Below are 23,373 nucleotides of genomic sequence, written 5' to 3' on the forward strand. Positions count from 1 at the left end.
CCATTCTTTGCTGCCACAAACGAGCCTCCGGGCTCTAATAACACAACCCCATACGTAGCCTCCCCGGTTTCCTGCCGATACCCCGCATCTATATAGCATCGCATGTGATTATCTAGCAACCCCAGCTCGGACTGTGGTTGTACTCCTCCTTGCTTAGCTCGGCCGTGCACCACACCACATGTTTTGAGCAAAACCGCCGCCCCCTTCACAATAGCCTGCGGCCGTGACATGGCCCCTTTCCACACGTGCGGCCTCTCCAAATATTGTATAAAACGCCCACCAAAAGCTGTGTTTGCTCCTCCGTTAAAATTGCCATAGCCCCAGCTAGCCATGCTGCAAACGAATCTGTAACAATGTTTGTGATGGGTAATCGTGTTATATTCCAAACTAATACAGAATATTCACAATATACTAACGCATGCAACACATCTTCATTAGTCATCATGCACATAGGACAAACCGGGTCAATCTCCACCCTCTTATTAATTAAATTCGTGGTAGTGGGTAAAATATCACATACTACTCTCCATAATAAAGTCTTCCACTTTGGTGGTACTTTCAATTTCCACATCCTAACCCATTTATCAAAATCACCTGGGTTATTCTCATAATCACCAATAATACGCCTGTAGGCATTCTTTACTGAATAAATTCCTTTTGGGTCACCCATCCAGTACCATGAGTCATCATAATCAGGGCTAACAGGAATTTTAACTATTTTGCTCACATCCTCAGGGATAAATAAATCAGATAATATATGTGGATCCCATGTTCGTGTTTGTGAGTCAATCAAACCTGCTACTCGTGCTTCTCTTAACTCCTCAGGCATAATTGTTTGTACCAAAGGGCTTGGATTATCCTGGAGCCATGGGTGTCCCCAAATCAGAGTTGTCTCACCATTCCCAATCCTGCGCCTTATCCCAGCTACCACTATTGGATGTGCTGCCATTATACTCCTCCAACAAAAACTTGGACAATTACCAATAGTAGCATCAACAAAACTAGAAGTGGAGTAATACCTGGCTTTATATATTCTTGCCACCAGGAACTGTGGGAAATAAACAAAAAAAAAAAAAAAAAAAAAAACTCTTATGATTCTTTACATTACAGAATAATACTCCATATTTGTTTCATTAGTGGCATTTTTTAAATTCATAATATTAACAAATTTTAACTTTTTGTGTAATTTGAATACATTTAAGGGGTTAGTATATTGAATTAATTGAATGTTTACATATTACGAATCATATTTGAATAATGCACTAAACATGAGACTATGAGAGAGAGGTTTTCCCAATTTTATCAAGGCATCCATGGAAATGTGTAGTAGCTACTAATAATAAAAATAGTTTATAAATTATTATCGAGACTAATTTATAGACCATATAGATAGGATTAGAAATATCAATTGCACTAGTACCCAATATGATACGAAATCTTTCCCTTTACAAGACAGGTCAGGAAGGGAATGAGAATGAAATTTGAATCGGAGACTATAATGAGGGTAAGGATGGGAAGGATTTTTTAAATCCTTGCTGCGGTCGGAGAAATACTCTTATCTCTGTCTCACCTCGCACCATTTAAATCTCTAGATAATGGTATTACATTTTGAATGAACATCGAATGTCACAAAAGAAATACAAGAGGGACAATTTCATATCAACTCAAGTCACGTTGGAAGTCGAGTAATTTAAATAAAATTTAAATGGCAAAATGCACATGAGAGATACTATACTAGAGCAACCTCAATAGTTGCAGATTTTTGTGGGGTTTTTTGCAGGCCATGTAAGAGAGAGAAGAGGAAATATAGGGAATAAAAAACAATAAATTCTAACAAGAAAACAAAAAACCTAAAGGTATTACGCACCCAAAGGCGCATGCATTGCACACGTCTTCTAGGCGCGTAGCAATTTGCACAAGTTTTCTCCTTTCTCCTCAAAAATCATATTTGCATGAGAAAAATCTAGCCATAAACCCTTCCTTTCAATTCCTATTAGATAAAACCAATTCCTATTTTTTTTTCTTTCTAAAAAACTGAGGAAAAACCACTATTGTGGTTGCTCTAAGACAACTAGAATGTAATAGTATTACTTTTCCTTGGCAGAGAAATACTCTGATCTTCGTCTCACTTCGCACCGTTTACATCTCTAGATAATAGTATTACTTTTTGAATGAACATCGAATGTCACAAAAGAAATACAAGAGGGACAATTTCATATCAATTGACTCAAGTCACGTTGAAAGTCGAGTAATTTAAATAAAATTTAAATTCGAAGGTTGTGAGTTCGAGCCTCAGTGGAGGCGTTATTGGCTCTTTGTGTTTCAGTAGGTTGAGAAAGTATATGAACAGATACTACAATGTAATAGAGCTAGTAGCATTCAAAAAAAAATAAAATAAAATAAAATTTAAATGGCAAAATGCATATGAGGGATACTATACTAGAGCAATCTCAATAGTTGCAGATTTTTGTGGGGGTTTTTTGCAGGCCATGTAAGAGAGATAAGAGGAAATAAAAGGAAAAAAAAAAAACAATAAATTCTAACAAGAAAACAAAAAAACTAAAGGTATTACCCACCCAAAGGCGCATGCATTGCACACGTCTTCTAGGCGCATAGCAATCTGCGCAAGTTTTCCCCTTTCTCCCCAAAAATCATATTTGCATGAGAAAAATCTAACCATAAACCCTTCCTTTAAATTCCTATTAGATAAAACCAATTCCTAATTTTTTTTTTCTTTTTAAAAAATTGAGGAAAAATCACTATTGTGGTTGCTCTAAGATAACTAGAATGTAAATTTGAAGTGGCAAATTAAAATTGACTACATCCACCGCACCTTAATGAGGTGGTACATCATTTCCACTAAATCTCTTGGAAGAAATCTTATTAAACAAATTCCTCAAGCTATTCTTACTCTCTTTGTGCACCTTCTTCCTAATCCGGATTGGCTCATCCAATGGAGAAGCAAATGGGTGGTCCAGCAGTAACCCAACCTCCAATTTCTTGGCCACCGTCACAATCTCATAATAGTCCCAAAGGGATTCCCCGAAATCCCATTTCCTAGCATCGATACTGCTTATTATAGCACCATTGTTGTAATCCAGTTGTTCATTGTTAGTCATTGTCAACGCCTTCCTCATCGCTTCAACCCCGAACCTCGTTGGCCAGGCCTTGAAATTGAGGCGCCGGGCGTCAAACTCTGACGTGGCGGGGCGGGAGGTGCTTTGGCGGGCGTGCCACGCTTGCGCTGCTGCCTTGGTGATTTCATGGTGGTGAGAAGTAGTGTTGTCCTCCTCAATTGGCTCCTCTTGGTTTCTCTTCATAGTGTAGTGGTCTTTGCATTGGTGGAATTGGTGTATTGTATGGGCCATGTTATCTTAGCTTAGAGACAAGGAGAGCCTCATGTTTTGGACTATGAATGAAAGATGATTGGAGGGTTTGAAAATTAGATTCCTTGATATGATAATAACAGTCAAACAGTGATGGCTGGCCTTTGAGATAAGGCGGCCATAAAATTTAACTAAAGGGACAACACAAATAATATAACAAAATATTACGGATTGGAGTATATTATTTTATACGGAGGAAAATCATGTGTCTTAATCCATCAATTGTGCAATTTTTATTACGGAGTATTTTAATACCATTTGTTCTAGTCGCTGCAAATTGAACCTCTAACTTTACCAGGAAAAAAGTTTGCGATCTTTAATTTGTCTATTGAGCAACGAAACAATGAAACTGTAATTGATGGATTTAATTCCCCGAGGGTATCCCGAATTATTAAACCCGGATAAGTATACGTACGAGATAAATAATTGGACGCAAAGATATAATAAGGTCGCAGGGACCGTAGGTCGCTGGGGACCGTATATTTGTATTGATTGCCGCTAATAAGCTATTACAAGACTTAATAGGACAATAATGCTAGAAGATAGCAATCTAGGAATCTGTTGTGTAATAATCAGGTAGTGATCAGTCCCCTTGTTAGGACAAGAGGGAGTCTTTTTATATCAGCACAAAACTCCCCAACTGCACCCCTAGGATCAGGGTTAGTTGGATCGGCCCGCTTTGACCGGGTCCCCCCGGGACAGGGTCCAAGGCGGGCCGACTCGGCACGGCCGAGCTGCCGAGCTCGGCCTAGCCGAGTCCATCCGACTCGGCATGGCCGAGCTGCCGAGCTCGGCCTAGCCGAGTCCACCATGGACCGGCCCGTCAGTGGCCGAGTCCATGGTGGTGGGCTCGGGTGTACCGAGCCCACCCTTGGCTGGACTCGGCCCAAGGCCGAGATGCCTTGGGCCGACTCGGCCATGGCCCACTTGACTGGGCCGGGGGACTTCTCGGGTCCGTCTCCTCGGGTCGGTTCGCTCCGGGTCCAATATATCCATCACGAGTCCCCCACTCTCTTCGTTGTGATAAGTCGACAACGATAGAGAGTAGACACCTTGCGAGCCGACTCCTGTGCGCTTGCCCCGAGTTGATAATTAGCCGACCTTCTGTGACCGAGCTCACCATGTCCGAGGCACCTTGGGCCGAGCACGGGGCCCAACCACTTTGCCCCAGGTCTATTCCATACTTTCTTGTTCCGCTTTCCCGGGTCAGTTTGCTCCAATCATAATATATCCATCATGAGCGAGACTTCTTCTCTTCCGCATTCCTCTTCGGCCGACTTTGGTGTGATTCCATCGCAATCGGGACTTATTCTCTTCCGTAAGAACACTAACAAGTCTTGGACTCCCTGGCATCGTGTATGAGACTTTGATTTCTGAGTTCACTTTTGGGCGAGCTCATGAGGTAGTTGTCCTCCTCCCGGGTGAGCTCATGAGGTAGCCCCTCTTGGGCCGAGGTGCCTTGTGTCGAAGCGTCTTGGACCGAAGTTCGTTGATGAAGTAGAGTAAACACGAGTCGCACTCCATGGGTCCGAGCCCCACACGGCCGACCCCAACGTGGCCAACCCCAACGTGGCCGACCCCAGCATGGCCGACCCCAACGTGGCCGACCCCAACGTCACCGACCCCAACGTGGCCGACCCCAACCCCAACGTGGCCGACCCCAACGTGGCCAACCCCAACGTGACCAACCCCAACGTGGCCGACCCCAACGTGACCGACCCCAACGTGGCCGACCCCAACGTGGCCGACCCCAACATGACCGACCCCAACGTGACCGACCCCAACGTGGCCGGCCCCAACCTCAAGGATTTTAGACTTGATAGCGGCTTGATTAGTGTCATCCCTTCATTATCATATAGGTCTCGTCTTCCGCTCCACGACTTTGTACTTTTCCTAACATGCCTCTCCCCCCGGAGGTAGGCACATTTGTGTCTCTCCTCCGGGAGGCGGGCACATTTTATGTCTCCCCTCCGGTAGTTGGGCACATTCTATGACTCCCCTCTGGGAGGTGGGCATATTTTATGGCCCCCTCCGGGAGGTGTGTCCTTTTGTACCTTGCTTCGATAAGCATGCTTCCCCTCCCGGAGGTGGGCACATCTTATGCTCTTGCTTCTGGGAGGTGGGCACACCTTACGCTCTTGCCTCCGGGAGGTGGGCATACTCTATGCTCTTGCTTCTGGGAGGTGGGCACACCTTATGCTCTTACTTCCGGGAGGTGGGCACACCTTATGCTCTTGCCTTCGGGAGGTGGGCATACTCTATGCTCTTGCCTCCGGGAGGTGGGCACATTGTATTGACTTGGCGTATTGAATGGACAATCAGCTCTCCCTTATTGATTCAAAATTTTTTTTTTTTTAGCACAATGCCTTATGTTAACCGCTTGAGCCTAGTCCTCCTAGACTAAGCCACCGGGCTCCTCCGTCGGGGTTGGTACGCGAGGTCGGACCTCGTGCCCCCTTAGGGTACGTTAGCCGCATGAGCCTAGTCCTACCGGACTAAGCCACCGGGCTCTTCCATCGGGGTTGGTACGCGAGGTCGGACCTCGTGCCCCCTTAGGGTGCGCCATCCGCATGTGCTAAGTCCTGCCGGACTAAGCCATCGGACTCTCCCGTCGGGGTTGGTACGCGAGGTCGGACCTCGTGCCCCCTTAGGGTGCGCAAGCCGCTTGGGCCGAGTCCTGCCGGACTTAGCCACCGAGCTCCTCCGTCGGGGTTGGTACGCGAGGTCGGACCTCGTGCCCCCTTAGAGTACGTTAGCCACTTGAGCCTAGTCCTACCGGACTAAGCCACCGGGCTCTTCCGTCGGGGTTGGTACGCGAGGTCGGACCTCGTGCCCCCTTAGGGTGCGCAAGCCGCTTGGGCCGAGTCCTGCCGGACTAAGCCACCGAGCTCCTCCGTCGGGGTTGGTACGCGAGGTCGGACCTCGTGCCCCCTTAGCGTATGTTACCCGCATGAGCCTAGTCCTCCTGGACTAAACCATCGGGCTCCTCCGTCGGGGTTGGTACGCAAGGTCGGACCTCGTGCCCCCTTAGGGTACGTTAGCCGCTTGAGCCTGGTCCTGCCGGACTAAGCCACCGGGCTCTTCCGTCGGGGTTGGTACGCGAGGTCGGACCTCGTGCCCCCTTAGGGTATGCTTGGGGAGGTCGGGTGAGTACTCGATTCTTACAACATCGTCGGGGGGACTTGAAACATCGTTGAAGGGGATACTCCACCTCTTAAAACGTTGTAGGAGAGGACGGGCGACCTCTTGAAACATCATTGGAGAGGACGGACGACCTCTTGAAACATCATTGGAGAGGACGGACGACATCTTGAAACATCATTGAAGAGGACGGACGACCTCTTGAAACATCATTGGAGAGGACGGACGACCTCTTGAAACATCATTGGAGAGGACGGACGACCTCTTGAAACATCATTGGAGAGGACAGACGACCTCTTGAAACATCATTGGAGAGGACGGGCGACCTCTTGAAACATCATTGGAGAGGACGGGCGACCTCTTGAAACATCATTGGAGAGGACGGGCGACCTCTTGAAACATCATTAGAGAGGACGGGCGACCTCTTGAAACATCATTGGAGAGGACGGACGACCTCTTGAAACATCATTGGAGAGGACGGGCGACCTCTTGAAACATCATTGGAGAGGACGGACGACCTCTTGAAACATCATTGAAGAGGACGGATGACCTCTTGAAATATCATTGGAGAGGACGGACGACCCAGTGGACCGGGCAGGTCCCTTTGTGGACCTCCTCTATGACTGACACCTAATGTAGCAAGGTGTCATTGGAGGACTTCTTGTAGTGTATATCACGGGGGACTATGTAGGTTCTCCCCACCGGCTTGGCTTCGTCCTTGTCGAGGGGTAAGTAACCCATAACATGTTATTCCGTTAGGTAGTGAGTGGGGGCGTCCCCCCTGTACTACCGTTAGGGAAATGCCAAGGTCGGGGCCGGCGCGAACGACCGCGACCATGGGGAACATATGTCAATATTTGAGCTCCTGGGGTTCGGGGGAGCCGGGTGCTCGACCTATCACGCCCCCTTGGGAGGGCCGGGGTAAATGTAGGCACCCCTGGAGAGACGTCGGGGCCAAGCAAGAGGGTTCGGACATCTCTTTGGAGCCCCTCAACGGGGTGGGTCAACAAGGTGGTAGCTTGTTGGGGCGCGACCATCCCCTCTAGGAGCTCGTTCATTCGCTTACGGAGCTGCTCGGCCTCATCACGATTGGTGCTTGGAGCTCGACCACTTGTTTCCCGACCTCTCATCTCGGGAGGCCTACTCGCGTCGCCGCCGAGCTCGGGGCCCGCGGCTTGGCGACCTTCGGGGACATGATTCCTCCGCTTGTAGTACGTTAGGGGTTGGTGGACTCGGCATGGCCGAGCTCGGCACGTGTCGGACTCGGCCTAACCGAGTCCACCATGGACCGGCTCGGCAGTGGGCGGATCCATAGTGGGCGGGCTCGGGTATACCGAGCCCGTCTGTGGCGGATGTGACCCCCTCCCCGCGTGTCCAATGGTCGGGGTGAGTTGACATCCTCTTCGATTTGAGTGTTGAGTGCCCGAGGTAGCCGGGTGCTTGGACCGGTGCGCCCCTTGAGGGAGGTGGAGGCGGGGTCGGCATCCTTTGTGTGGCTTCCAGACCGTCGTGCGCACCTCCTTGGGGACCCTCTATGAGGTGAGCCAAAGTCGTAGAGGATTGCTAAAGGGTAACCGCCCCCTCCTGTAGCGGGGCAAGATTTGGAGGAGGGGCGATGGAAGCTGGCAGCCCACCGCTGCGATGGTTGGTGAAGTGATCTCTCAAGTTCCCGACCTGGTGGAGGTGGCCGGTTGGAGGCTGGGGGCCCCGTTGGGGCCGTTCTCGGTTGCGGCGAGCTGGGTGCCACGGGAACCGTTGGTGTGGTCGAGAGTTGGATCTCGACCTTGTCATGGTAGCTGGTCGCGATAGACCACTTGGATGTAGAATACGCTTGAGCTGGTACAGCAGCTCTCAATAAGAGCACCACTGATGGATTTAATTCCCCGGGGGTATCCCGAATTATTAAACCCGGATAAGTATACGTACGAGATAAATAATTGGACGCAAAGATATAATAAGGTCGCAGGGACCGTAGGTCGCTGGGGACCGTATATTTGTATTGATTGCCGCTAATAAGCTATTACAAGACTTAATAGGACAATAATGCTAGAAGATAGCAATCTAGGAATCTGTTGTGTAATAATCAGGTAGTGATCAGTCCCCTTGTTAGGACAAGAGGGAGTCTTTTTATATCAGCTCAAAACTCCCCAACCGCACCCCTAGGATCGGGGTTAGTTGGATCGGCCCGCTTTGACCGGGTCCCCCCGGGACCGGGTCCAAGGCGGGCCGACTCGGCACGGCCGAGCTGCCGAGCTCGGCCTAGCCGAGTCCATCCGACTCGGCATGGCCGAGCTGCCGAGATCGGCCTAGCCGAGTCCACCATGGACCGGCCCGTCAGTGGCCGAGTCCATGGTGGTGGGCTCGGGTGTACCGAGCCCACCCGTGGCTGGACTCGGCCCAAGGCCGAGATGCCTTGGGCCGACTCGGCCATGGCCCACTTGACTGGGCCGGGGGACTTCTCGGGTCCGTCTCCCCGGGTCGGTTCGCTCCGGGTCCAATATATCCATCAGTAATAAAGGACCTACCAAATGTGACAATTTTGGTAGTCTTAGGATTAAATGTTGTATCGTGTTGCCCATTTATAGCAAGGGATCGGAGAAGCTTATTATCTTAGGTAGTGGTTTGTCATCTTTTATTTATTGCTCTCTCTGTCTCATTTTATGTGTCGTGTTTAATTTGATTAACGAAGTTTGACTAAAGTTATTTAAATTTTAATGTTTTTATAATATTAAGTTTAAAATTAGTATGTAAAAATTTATATATTTAAAAACTACATTAAAATGACTATTAAACACACACACACACACACACACAAAAAAAATCAAATTTAAAAATTATAAGAAAATACTAACAGAAATAAGCAAAGAATAAAGAGTTAATTTGATCAATGAATAGTAAGAGCATATTCAATAATTGTAGTTTTTGAGGAGTTTTTTATAGATGTAACTAAGAAATAGTAGATGAGAGTGAAGAGAAAAGATACAAAAAAAAAAAAAAAAAAAAAAAAAAAAATTGAACAAAAAAAATCTTTAGATTAACGCGCCCAGGCTGGGCGCTGTGTTGCGCCTCACATGCCACAAATGACGCTATTGTTGCGCTATGGTGGGGCCCACTTCACTACCAAAAACCAAGTGCAGGAATTTTTTTTCTCATTCATCACCCTCTCTCCACCACATAAGTCAAACTTCCTCAAAAACCTAGCCAAAATGCATTGATGAGATACCCTAACTAAGACATAAAATGACTTAGAGGGAGTACAAATTTGTTGGTTGGTGATCTTGATTATTAATGAAATTCCTCTTCTTTTCTTTTCTTTTCTTTTTTTTTCTTAAATAAATTTTCTTTTGTTTATATGTTAATTATTAACTTAATATTTAACTTTAATATTTAAGATATTTTTTCGGTGTTGATAATACTTAGTATAATCATGTATGGTATATTTGTGCCTCTGTGGTTCATGTTCAGTTGAGTTACCATGATTTACATCCTCCCAAATGTTCTGTCGGGTCGGAGTGTGAGGGGGCCCTTAGGGTTGGGGTTCAGCCTTTGGAAGAATGTATGGTATATTTGTATTAAACACTATTAATATAAATGCTAACAATACCTAATCAACAAACTAATCTACTATACTAATAAGAACCCAAGAGAGTTAGGTCTATAATAGGTAGAAAAAATGACAGCCAAATTTTTTAATCAAATGAATGGCTCAGATTGATCATATTTTAATATTTCCTTAAGATTTCCTAATTTATCCTTAATGAATATGATTATCCGTTAACTTTTCTGTTAAATATTATCGTTTCTACTATACTAATAAGAGCCCAAGAGACTTAAGCCTATAATGGGTAGAAAAAATGACAATTAAATTTTTAAATCAAATGAATGGCCCAGATTGATCATATTTTAATATTTCCTTAAGATTTCCTAATTTATCCTTAATGAATATGATTATCCGTTAAATTTTCCGTTAATTTCTGTTATTTCACCGTTAACTTACTCATTGATTTCAATAAGAAATGTCTTAGGTTTGAACCACATCCCAATCAAAGTTAGCATAATTCGTACTCTATTTACTCTTACTAAATTAAATAATTAAATAATAATTTAGTAGTTACAATAAAAAATAATACATATGCATTTCTTTAATTTAGAATTATGTGTCTACAATGTCTTTATTCAAAAAAAATTATTCATTATTCATAAATTAAATAAGAGAAATAATTTCATTAGTTATATTGTCTTTATAAGAGCTCGGGCTCATCATTCTCATGTTGGCCGAGCTTGGGCTCTCGGTGGCCGAGCTCGGGATCTTCGTAGTCGTGGCGGCCGAGCTCGGGCTCCTCATTCTCTTGTTGGCCGGGCTCGGGCTCCTCGTAGTTTTGTTGGCCGAGCTCGAGCTCCTCATTCTCTTGGTGGCTGAGCTCGGGCTCTTCGTAGTTGTGGCGACCGAGCTTAGGCTCCTCATTCTCTTGGTGGTCGAGCTTGAGCTCCTCATTCTCATGGCGACCGAGCTCGTGCTCTCGGTTGCCAAAGTCCTTTAACTTGGACCCAAAAACTCTTTCGTTCGACGATAGGCGAGGTTGGACCTCATATCGCCCCTAAGAGGACCCTTGCAAGGTTGGATAGACCCTTGCAAGGTCTGGAGGACCCTTGCAAAGCTCGGGCTCCTCATTCTCTTGTTGGCCGCGCTCGTGCTCTCGGTTGCCAAGCTCGGGCTCCTCATTCTCATGTTGGATGAGCTCGTGCTCTCGGTGGCCGAGCTCGGCTCCTCATAGTTGTAGTGGCCGAGCTCGGGCTCCTCATTCTCTTGGTGGCCGAGCTTGGGCTCCTCATTCTCATGGCGGGGCCGAGCTCGAGCTCCCCATTCTCATGGTGGCCGAGCTCTGGCACCTCCATCTCATGACGGCCGAGCTCGTGCTCTCGGTGGCCAAGCTCGGGCTTCGTTGTCGTGGCGGCCGAGCTCAAGCTCCTCCAAGTTCCTTGAGCTGAACTCAACAAGCCTTGAGCTTGGCTTCTCGGATGATGGGAGAAAGATGAGCTCTCTGGTGTGAACTCGGAAATCCTGAGTATGTACACCCGAGACAAGCCGAGTCTCTCAACGCGTGCTCGACAAAAAGTGGGTTTTGATCAAGCTGAGGTCGGCTATGAACCAAAGTAGGTTGTAGCTGGGGTCTCTCCCCCTTCACGGAATTGAGGTTGGCAACGTGGGGTCATACCGCACCTTAGGAGGATTGGGGTCTCCTAAGATGTCTCGAGGCCGAGTAGAGGGGGTTGGACACTTCCTTAGAGCCCCTCCACGGAGCGGGTTAACAAGTACGGGGATCATGGCTTCGGGTCCTCCGTGAAAGTGATGAATTCGCGGGCTGCACGGACGGCCTTGGCCCGCGGCGGGCTCGTGCCGGCACCCTAGGGCCCAACCGCCCTAGCACGGATGTGGCGCGGGTCGGCCGAGTTCGTCCCTCATCTCGCTGTTCGCGCCGGCCTATGCTGGTCTTCGCGTCGTCTCTCATTTCTGACGGTCGTGGCGAATTAACTTCTCCATCCGCCAATGCCTCAGGTGCTCGGGACACATGAGTGCTTGGGCCACCGCGTCCCTGCGGCAGTGGCGGGGGTGGAGGTGCCAGGGCACCCCATCATAGCCCTTCCGCGAAGCGGTTCAACGCGGTCGCTGCCTGTTCGAGTGCGGTCGCCTCGTCTTGTGGGTTCGGGATCGGGAGCGTAACAGGTGGTGCCGACCCGCCATGGGGGCGACCATTGTTAATCCGACCCCGGGTGTTGCGTGAATCTTGTGAATTGCGTGTTCGACCCTGATCTTGCCATCGTTGTGGATGAATGATAATAGGGAGAGCGCTTAAGCTTGTACAGCCGCTCTAAAAAAGAGCACCAATGATGGATTATATGAACTCGGGGGTCCGGATTATACAACCCGAGTATACGATTGAATATAATAAGTCAATAATAAAACGATAATAGGGGTATGAATATCAGTACGAATATACTCACGGGGACTGATATTGTATTAATTGAATATGCAACGCTATTACAGAGGTTCAGGACGTGTAATAACAAGACAATTATAGTATGAAAGGTAGAAGATGCCCTGATTAGGACATCAATGAGGGATTTTATAGCCTATGTCGCCATAACAACCCCGGAGAAACCGTTGGAGATGCCCCCAACCGCCTTGGGCCGCAACAATAGCCGCATGACTCGGGCAACGCGGAGACCTCGTCCTCGGCCGTGCTCGGAGGTCGGCCGAGCCGACTCCAGGTGGCCGAGCCCGCGCTGGCCGAGCCCGTGGTGGTCGAGCCTATGTGGGCTGACCCCGGGGTGCCGAGCACATGTTGGCCGACCCCAGGGTAGCCGAGCCCAAGGTGGTCGAGGACCCCAGCGTGGTAGTGGACGAGGACCCTGGGGTGGTAGCCGAGGACCCCGTGGTAGTAGCCGGGGACCCTGTGGTAGTAGCCGAGGACACTCGTAGTAGTAGCCGGGGACCCTGTGGTAGTAACCGAGGACCCCATGGTAGTACCGAGGACCCGTGATAGTAGGCGAGGACCCCGTGGTAGTACCGAGGACCCCGTGATAGTAGCCGAGGACCCCGGGGATGCAGACCCCTCCATGGTCCGTTCGGCCGCGTGCGTAGTCAAGTCGGGTCCCGGGTCTAATTAACTTCATATTACGTCGCCCGGATCCGCTCCATAATTATTCCATCAGGTGCAAATGGGTGTTTTGCACGAAAAGGACAGTTGATGGCACTATTGAGAGGCATAAAGCCAGGTTAATAGCAAAAGGTTTAAATCAGGTTCCGGGTCAGGATTTCTGTGATACATTCAGTCTAGTGGTGAAACCTACAACTGTAAGGCTTCTATTATCCTTAGCTTTATCATCTGGATGGGTTATCAGGCAGCTAGATGTTCATAATACTTTTTTAATGGAAATTTGGATGAAACTGTTTATATGAAGCAACCCTCTGGTTATATTGATGCTAGTTTTTCACACCACGTCTGCTTAATAAAACGTTCATTGTATGGATTAAAACAAGCTCCTAGAGCTTAGTTTAATCGTTTAAACACGTTTTTAATATCTGTTGGTTTTCAAGCATCAAAGATAGATGTCTCTCTATTCTATTTCTCTCAAGATTCTACACTGGTTTATTTGTTGGTCTATGTGGATGATATTCTTCTAATGGGAAGTGATCAGGCTCTAGTTACTCACTTACTCTCAAAACTGTCTGCCACATTCAAGATTAGAAATCTTGGTGAACCAATTTTTTTCCTTGGCATTGAAACTATTAAATGTGATGATGGAATTCTATTGTCTCAACAATGATATATGAATGATATTTTGAAACGTGCTGGCATGGCGGAATGCAAACCTCTCTCCACTCCTATATTTTTTTCAAAAACGGTTCCCTTTAGTGGACCGCTGGAGCACTACAATATCTCACTATTACTCGACTTGATTTATCCTTTGTGGTTAATAAGCTTTGTCAGCACATGCATGCTCCTACCACATCACATTGGGAGCAACTGAAACATGTCTTGAGTTATGTTAAGGGGACAGTTGGTTTTGGGTTGCATATACGGAAATCAGTGTCAAAGAAAATTCATGCTTTTTTCTGGTTCTGATTGGGCTGGTTGTCCTGAAGATCGTAAGTCCACTAGTGGTTTTGCTGTTTTTTTTTTTTTTTTTTGTTTTTTCTAGGGACTAATTTTATATCTTGGGTTTGTAAGAAGCAAAGAACTGTTGCTAAGCCTTCCACTGAGGCGGAATACAAAGCCCTATCAGATGTCTGTGCAAAGGTATTATGGATTATTTCGTTGTTACGCGAAATAAAGGTGCCAGGTATTTCTGTTCCAAAGATATGGTGTGATCTAGGTGCTACCTATATGTGTCAATCCAATCTTTCATGCACGCACCAAGTACGTAGAAATTGATTATCACTTTATGCGAGATAGAGTGGCTTCTGGAGATATTCAAGTCCACTTCTTCTCAACCAAAGATTAACTTGTAGATATATTTACGAAAGCTCTACCTGGTCTTAGATTTTCTTTTATTAGAGACAAGCTACAGGTTACTAGTATACCATGTGCTTAAGGGAGAGTATTAGGATTTTATGTATTTGAGTCAGTTTATGATTTCTTATCCCAGTCATCCTGTGACTCTTCCTTGTATATATTCTCATTTTCTGTATTCTTTGTGGAGAAGATCATTCAATACAATTATTATAGTTATGATCATACATTTTCTAAATTCTCTTGATTTAACAAACTTAAATAACAATCCATTATCAATTACGGAGTATCATTTCAACTATATACTCCTTAGTTCTTTTGCATTAAATTTTCCAAACTAAGTGACCCAAACTAACAATCCATTATCAATCCATCGTGCATTAGATTCTAGATCAGTTGAAGATGACATCTACAAATTATCAAAACAAAAAATTAAAATTTTAAAAACAAATTATTAGTAACAGATTAACAGTAAGTCAATAAGTTAATAACAGATTAACACAAATTTTAAATATGTACTCCCTCCGTCCCGAATTGGTTGTCTCATTTGCTTTTTGCACGCTTTTTAATGAATTAAAGTAAATGCTATGTATTTTCCAATTATGCCCTTCACTTTTTCACTTTTGGAAATAAAAGCAAAAGTCATAAGGGTAATTTGGGAAAAAGTAGAATGATGGTGATATTCAATTTTGGAAAGAGGACAACATTTTGGGACAAACTAAAAAGGAAAGTAAGACATGCAAAATGGGACAGAGGGAGTATTATAAAAGTATCACATACTCAACAAATCTAAAAATAAGAGTTAATGTCATCTAAGGTCATCAGGGTTTGGTGGTTTTGCCACGTTTAGTCCTAAACTTTCAAATCAACTACCCGTGGTCCTCCGAGTTTTGAATTTTGACATGTCGTAGTCCTTCCGTTAACACCTGCCGTCTGCGTCGTGAAAAGTAAGGGCAAAAGATTTTTTTATTATGTCCAGCCCAACCAAAACAATTGATTTCCCTCAAGAATTAACCCTAATCTATTCTTGAGGGGAATCAATTGTTTTAGCTGGGCGGGACATAAAAAAACTCTTTTGCCTTACTTTTCACGACGTAGACGACATATGTTCTCGGAGATTAGGGCTAATTCTTGAGAAAAATCAATTATTTTGGCTGGGCTGGACATAAAAGGATTATTTTGTCCTTATTTTTTACGGCGTAGACGACAGATGTTAACGGAAGGACTAAGGCATGTCGAAATTCGAAACTCGGAGAACTACGGGTGATTGATTTGAAAGTTTTGGACTAAACATGATGAAACTATCAAATTCGGAGGACCTTATATGACATTAACTCTGATCATAAAAATAACATACTTATACTACAAATAGGGGAGGAATTAGGCTAAGCCGAGTCATGCCTTGGCATTTTGGCAAATTAGGCTTGGCTATGTTTTGGGACCCTAAGGGCCTAAGGCATGATAATGTAAGTAGACTTTTTTTAGAGTCAAGCTTGAGCTTATAATAGGCTTGGCATAATCCGGAGCATTTTTAAAAGTCTATTTAATATGTAAGTTATTTAAAATGCTTTGTTGTAGGGGTGTTAAAGCGGGCCGTCTGCTCCACCGATAATTTTTTTTTTTTCGCGAGTCATTCTAGGCTGGTTCGCGAAGTCCGTGGACTAGGATTATGCAACCTTAACCCGCTTCATGTGGGCTCGCAGGCCATGCGGACCTACTTTTAAAAATAAAAAATTATTATATTATTATTCTATATTCAAATAATTTAACCTAAACAGTATTAATTTTTCATATATATATATATATATATATATATATATATATATATATATATATATATATATCTTTTAATTATAGGCCCTAACTCGCCCCGGGGCAGTTTAGGTCCGACCCTTGAGCTTCGGCCTACCTTGATACTCCTAGTTTGTTGTAGATTTTAAATCAATGATTATACCATGGACCATAGTCCACCTTGTAAGGTATCATTGACATTAAACACATTAAAAGTACATTCTTTGACGCATGGAAAGGGATCTTGAAAACTAGCCCTGTACTCATTAAAGGAGTTCCGAAAACAGGTGTGAAATGGAAAAATGACTTTATTCTGGCTGGATTCGTGGATTGGCCATCGTCCTTTGGCGGATCTACTTTCACACCTCTCCCCCTGCCGGAGCTCTATGCATCTATTGCAAATTATTGGGATGTAGACTATGGGTGGAAATGGTCTCAACTAGACGATCACCTTCCCTATGATGTGAAGTAGAATCAATTGGCAGCATTCATCCTATGCGATGATGGCATTAGCTGGGTGAAGAAAACTCTGGCAAATTCTCTGTACATTCGGCATATAGGATGATCACAAACCAAGACAACACGATAGGCTCGCCGGGGTGGAGTAATATCTGGAAATTAAAAGGTTCCTAGCCGTATACATACTTTCATGTGGCTGGCAAGACACGATAGATTGATGACAAATGAGAACAGGCTGAAACGTGGTTTTACTAGCAACAGCGCCTATGACTGTGAGATTTGTACAATGCAAATCGAACACATTCTTCGGGAGTGCCCAAAAGCGAGAGAGGTCTGGGAAATACTCCTCCCCAACATGCTGCAGAGCACACAAATTAAAGCTTAGCCTTTAAAGATTGGCTAGACGCTGGTATCAATGGTTTCTTTAGAGACAGTCGTAAGCACAATCGAAGTATTACCTTCGCAATTACATCATGGTGGTTATGGAATTGGAGAATTTGGGTTTTCAACAACAGAAATACTGAGCTAAGATTCAAGACACATTAGATTCAAACTCAAGTAGTTGAGATCAATACTACTTTGAGTAATGAATGTTCATTATTTGGTATACTATTAAATATTAAACAATATACAAATAATGTGTTGTTATTATTATTATTATTATTATTATTATTATTATTATTATTATTATTATTATATTATTATTATTATTATTATTATTATTATTATTATTATTATTATTATTATTATTATTATTATTATTATTATTATTATTATTTATTATTATTATTATTATTATTATTATTATTATTATTATTATTATTATTATTATTATTATTATTATTATTATTATTATTATTTTATTATTATTATTATTATTATTATTATTATTATTATTATTATTATTATTATTATTATTATTATTATTATTATTATTATTATTATTATTATTATTATTATTATTATTATTATTATTATTATTATTATTATATTATTATTATTATTATTATTATTATTATTATTATTATTTATTATTATTATTATTATTATTATTATTATTATTATTATTTATTATTATTATTATTATTATTTATTATTATTATTATTATTATTATTTATTATTATTATTATTTATTATTATTATTATTATTATTATTATTATTATTATTATTATTATTATTATTATTATTATTTATTATTATTATTATTATTATTATTATTATTATTATTATTATTATTATTTTTTTTTTTTTTTTTTTTTTTTTTTATTATTATTATTATTATTATTATTATTATTATTATTATTATTATTATTATTATTATTATTATTATTATTATTATTATTATTATTATTATTATTATTATTATTATTATTATTATTATTATTATTATTATTATTATTATTATTATTATTATTATTATTTATTATTATTATTATTATTATTATTATTATTATTATTATTATTATTATTATTATTATTATTATTATTATTATTATTATTATTATTATTATTATTATTATTATTATTATTATTATTATTATTATTATTATTATTATTATTATTATTATTATTATTAATTATTATTATTATTATTATTATTATTATTATTATTATTATTATTATTATTATTATTATTATTATTATTATTATTATTATTATTATTATTATTATTATTATTATTATTATTATTATTATTATTATTATTATTATTATTATTATTATTAATTATTATTATTATTATTATTATTATTATTATTATTATTATTATTATTATTATTATTATTATTATTATTATTATTATTATTATTATTATTATTATTATTATTATTATTAATTATTATTATTATTATTATTTTATTATTATTATTATTATTATTATTATTATTATTATTATTATTATTATTATTATTATTATTATTATTATTATTATTATTATTATTATTATTATTATTATTATTATTATTATTATTATTTATTATTATTATTATTATTATTATTATTATTATTATTATTATTATTATTATTATTATTATTATTATTATTATTATTATTATTATTATTATTATTATTATTATTATTATTATTATTATTATTATTATTATTATTATTATTATTATTATTTTTATTATTTTTTTTTTATTATTATTATTATTATTATTATTATTTTTATTATTATTATTATTATTATTATTATTATTATTTTATTATTATTATTATTATTATTTTTATTATTATTATTATTATTATTATTATTATTATTATTATTATTATTATTATTATTATTATTATTATTATTATTATTATTATTATTATTATTATTATTATTATATTGTATGGTGTTAGGTGTAGTTGACTTAGTGTAGTCTAGTTATCATGAGTAGTTTCAGTTTGGTTACGGATATACTTTTGTAATCACAATTCTATCGTATCTGAATGAAATCAATTCTCTAATCTGGTATCAGTCAGGTATCGGTTCTCTCTCCTCACCGCAAAATTCCCCCTCCCACCCGTAAACACCACCGGCCAAAAATCTTCCCCCTCCGACCGGACTTTGTCCAGCCATGTCGTCAAGCTCGTCTGACCGAACTGCTTCCGCCACCAGCACTCCATCTCCGGCAGGCGCGAACGCACTTTCCGGCGCTCACCATTTTGTGAGCATGAAGTTGACGCATCGCAATTTTCTATTTTGCCGCACGCAGTTGATCCCGTTCCTCCGCGGCCAGGAGTTGTTGGGATACGTCGATGGTAGTCTGCCATGTCCACCGGCTACTATCACCGTGCCGTCGACCGATGCTGCCTCCAACGCGACTGCCTCCGTCGTTCCCAATCCGGCTTTCAAGGCTTGGGAAAAGCAAGACCAGTCCATCTTGTCACTCTTGGTCTCCTCCATGGCGGATGAAGTTCTCCATCTCGCCGTCGGCAAAGAAACCTCCGCCGCCGTATGGTCCTCCATCACCAGTGCTCACGGGTCCTCAAGCCAAGCGCGGTGCCTCAACCTATTGGGGCAATTCCAGGTGTTACGGCAAGGCCACTCCTCCACCGCCGAGTACCTAGGCCGTGCTCAGCTTCTCGTGGAGGCCCTAGCCCAGGCCGGCCGGCCATTATCCCTAATGGAAAAAAATCTTTATGTTTTCAAGGGATTGAGATCGGAGCTTAAAGACATGGCAGCTTCCCTCACGGCGTCGGGTTCTCCAGTCACATTGGCGCATCTTTCCGATCATCTCCAAGCCCACGAGTTTATACTCGTGGATGACTATCCGGCCGTGAGTGACTCCGACAGTATCACTGCCATGTGCGCCAGTCCCTGGCGTGGGCAGCACGGTGGCAGTGGCAGAAGGCAGTCCTCCAGTCCGCAAGGCCGCGGTGGGCGTGGCAATCGTGGCGGGCAGAATCGTGGCAGCCGTGGTGGTCGTGGAGCACCTCGATGTCAAATTTGCAGGTCTCACGGTCACACGGCAGTATACTGCTTCAAACGCTATAATACACAGCCGCCGGCGCAGGCTCATGTTGCGATCTCCGGCGATGCCGGGCGATTGCCCATGCGACACCGGATGCAGGAATGATGAGCCACTCGGACGAGTACACCGAGTCCGATGTCTTGCGTGTTGGTAATGGCGCAGGTTTGGTGATCTCACGTGTTGGTCATGCGTCTCTTCCATCTAGTTCAAAACCATTATATTTGTCAAATATATTACATGTTCCGTCGTTGTCTGTTCCGTTGTTATCCGTAAAAAAATTCACGTCTGAAAATAATGTATTCGTTGAATTTCATTCTAATTGTTTTTTTGTGAAGGATTCAACAACCAAGGCAATTCTGCTTAAGGGTCCCACCACTGGCGGCCTATACAAACTCCCGGTCTCCCGGTGTCATCTAGCGTTCGTCAGTTCCCGGGCCACTCCCACGATGTGGCACCGCAGGCTTGGTCATCCACATAAGCAACTTCTGAATAAAATTCTTCCAAAGTGCCCGGTCATTCCAAATAAAAATGAACCCATGGAATCGTGTGTTGTATGTCATCTTGGCAAGTCAACAAGGTTTAAATTAGATAAGGTTCCCAATATGAGTGAAAATGTACTAGACTTAGTATATATAGATATATGGGGCCCATCACCTGTAATGTCTACAAATGGTTTCCATTATTTTGTACTTTTTGTAGACGATTTTTCACGCTTCTGCTGGTTTTATCCATTAAGGATGAAATCTGACATCTATAAAATCTTTGACTTGTTTCGTGTTATGGTAGAGCGGCAATTCTCGCGCTCTATCAAGTCTGTTCAATCCGATTTAGGGGGTGAGTACCGGAAGTTACACACCACTTTCCAAACTCTTTGTATAAGTCATCGCCAGTCGTGTGCCTATACCCATGAACGGGTAGAACGTAAAAACAGGCACATTGTTGAAATAGGCCTTGCCTTATTAGCTGAAGGCAAAGTCCCCCAACATTATTGGGACTATGCTTTCGAAACAGCAACCTGCTTAATAAATTATTTGCCTTCGTCAGCTATAAACTTTGAAATTCCTTACACCCGTCTCTTCAAAACACCACCACCATACACTTTTCTTCGAGTCTTTGGGTGCCGGTGTTTTCCATATCTACGCCCTTACAACAGTCATAAGATAGAATACCGGTCTAGTCCTTGTGTCTTTCTAGGTTACCCACCTAGCTTTAGGGGATACAGATGCATTGATCTGGCAAGTGGGAAAACCTATATCTGTCGTCATGTCCGATTTAACGAGACTGTTTTCCCTTTTTCTACAAGGCATACAACTGCTGAGACATCACCGCCCGCTTTGCCTTGGGCTGCTGGCCCTATAGTATCACCTGCTCTCCCTCTAGTAGTGGCACCTAATGAGGTACTACAGCATGCTGAGCCCGAGCCCGTGCCACTAGCGCAGGAGCCACCTGCATTGGCTATAACTCACACTGCACCTGCTAGGACACGCAAGAGAAGGGTTGTCCCACAGAGTCGGGACCATGTCATGCGCCTACGCCATATGACTAAGGGCACAGATGAATCTTTTCAAGCCCTAACTGTCACCACCGACCCAACGTGCTACTCCCAAGCCGTGGGTCACACACATTGGCGTGAAGCAATGGATCTGGAGTTCAATGCTCTACTCCACAATCATACGTAGCGACTTGTTGCTCCGAGCCTCACATGAATATTATTGGGTGCAAGTGGGTGTTCCGCACCAAACGCAAGTCAGATGGCACGGTGGAGCGTTATAAAGCGCGGCTCGTGGCTAAGGGGTTTAATCAGGTGGCCGGAGAAGACTTCTTTGACACCTTCAGTCCCGTGGTTAAACCCACTACAGTCCGTATGTTGTTCTCTCTTGCAGTGTCAAAACAATGGACGCTACGCTAGCTCGACGTTCACAATGTTTTTTTGAACGGTCACCTGGCAGAGACTGTGTACATGAAGCAACCTCCGGGATATGAGGATCCGACCAATCCCGGGCATGTGTGTCTTCTACAACGTTCGCTATATGGCTTAAAACAGGCCCCACGAGCCTGGTTTAAGCGGTTACATGATTTTCTATTGTCTGCAGGTTTCAAATCCTCCAAAACCGATGTCTCCTTGTTCTACTACACAGCAGGTGATTCCCGGGTTTTCTTACTCGTCTATGTTGACAACATCATAATGATGGGCAATGATGCCGTGTTAGTCGCCTCTTTGCTGCAACGACTTGCATCCGCATTCAAAATCCGCGATCTGGGAACTCCACATTTCTTTTTGGGCATCGAAACCATTGCAGACGGTGATTGCATTATTCTTTCTCAACGACGTTACATGACTGATCTCTTGGGACGAGCTGGAATGGTTGACTGCAAGCCTCTTGCCACACCAGTAGCTGTTACGAAGTCAGTCATTCCATCTGATGAGCCGTTTGAGAATCCGACTCATTACAGACGTGTGGTCGGCGCTCTTCAGTATCTCACCATCACACGGCCTGATCTTGCATACTCGGTAAATAGACTCTATCAGTTCATGCACTCGCCTACTACCGAACACTGGGGACTTGTCAAACGGGTCCTACGCTACATTAAGGGAACTCTTTCACTAGGGTTGCGGTTCTCACCATCATTTTCTACTCGCATACAGGCCTACTCTGACTCTGATTGGGCAGGTTGTCCTATTGATCGCAAGAATACAAGTGGGTTTGCTGTCTACCTAGGCTCTAATCTCATCTCCTGGCTATCCAAGAAGCAACGCACCGTCGCTCGGTCTTCCACAGAGGCAGAATATAAAGCCCTTGCTGACGTATTAGCTGAGATCACTTGGGTTGTCTCTTTGTTACAGGAGTTAGGTCTACACTCTGGTGAGCCCGCGTCCTTATGGTGTGACAATCTTGGAGCAACTTATCTGTGTGCGAACCCGGTCTTCCATGCGCGTACTAAACATGTTGAGATCGACTACCACTTTCTCCAAGATAAGGTGGCTTCTGGAGACTTCGTTGTCAACTACATCTCGACTACAGATCAACTTGCTGACATCTTCACTAAACCGCTTCCAGCGCCTCGCTTTGCTACTCTACGGGACAAGCTCAATGTTGTGCTTCACCAACCTTGTTCTTGA

At 42.8% G+C, this 23,373-nt stretch overlaps 3 protein-coding genes across 3 annotated transcripts; 1 reads left to right on the forward strand and 2 right to left on the reverse strand.

The window, feature by feature from the left end:
• Positions 1-205: 205 nt before the first annotated feature.
• On the reverse strand, positions 206-949 carry LOC109177017. Its single transcript, XM_019326361.1, has one exon. It carries the CDS (start codon positions 947-949, stop codon positions 206-208), a length of 744 nt encoding a protein of 247 aa, XP_019181906.1.
• Positions 950-2,834: 1,885 nt separating this feature from the next.
• Positions 2,835-3,320, reverse strand: LOC109177018. Its single transcript, XM_019326362.1, has one exon. The coding sequence runs from the start codon at positions 3,318-3,320 to the stop codon at positions 2,835-2,837; it is 486 nt and encodes a 161-aa protein (XP_019181907.1).
• Positions 3,321-21,954: 18,634 nt separating this feature from the next.
• On the forward strand, positions 21,955-23,373 carry LOC109177019 (uncharacterized mitochondrial protein AtMg00810-like). Its single transcript, XM_019326363.1, has 2 exons — positions 21,955-22,114; positions 22,346-23,373. Exons 1-2 carry the CDS (start codon positions 21,955-21,957, stop codon positions 23,371-23,373), a joined length of 1,188 nt encoding a protein of 395 aa, XP_019181908.1.

This window comes from Ipomoea nil, unplaced genomic scaffold, assembly GCF_001879475.1.
Source record: "Ipomoea nil cultivar Tokyo-kokei standard unplaced genomic scaffold, Asagao_1.1 scaffold0782, whole genome shotgun sequence".
NCBI classification, from domain to species: domain Eukaryota; kingdom Viridiplantae; phylum Streptophyta; class Magnoliopsida; order Solanales; family Convolvulaceae; genus Ipomoea; species Ipomoea nil.

Bases quoted from the DNA above. Each gene is read 5' to 3' on its own strand.
- LOC109177017 (XM_019326361.1), bottom strand. From the start codon at position 949: ATGGCAGCACATCCAATAGTGGTAGCTGGGATAAGGCGCAGGATTGGG.
- LOC109177018 (XM_019326362.1), bottom strand. From the start codon at position 3,320: ATGAAGAGAAACCAAGAGGAGCCAATTGAGGAGGACAACACTACTTCT.
- LOC109177019 (XM_019326363.1), top strand. From the start codon at position 21,955: ATGAATATTATTGGGTGCAAGTGGGTGTTCCGCACCAAACGCAAGTCA. The intron at 22,115-22,345 runs GTATGTTGTTCT...TATTGTCTGCAG, and splicing joins GGTTAAACCCACTACAGTCC to GTTTCAAATCCTCCAAAACC.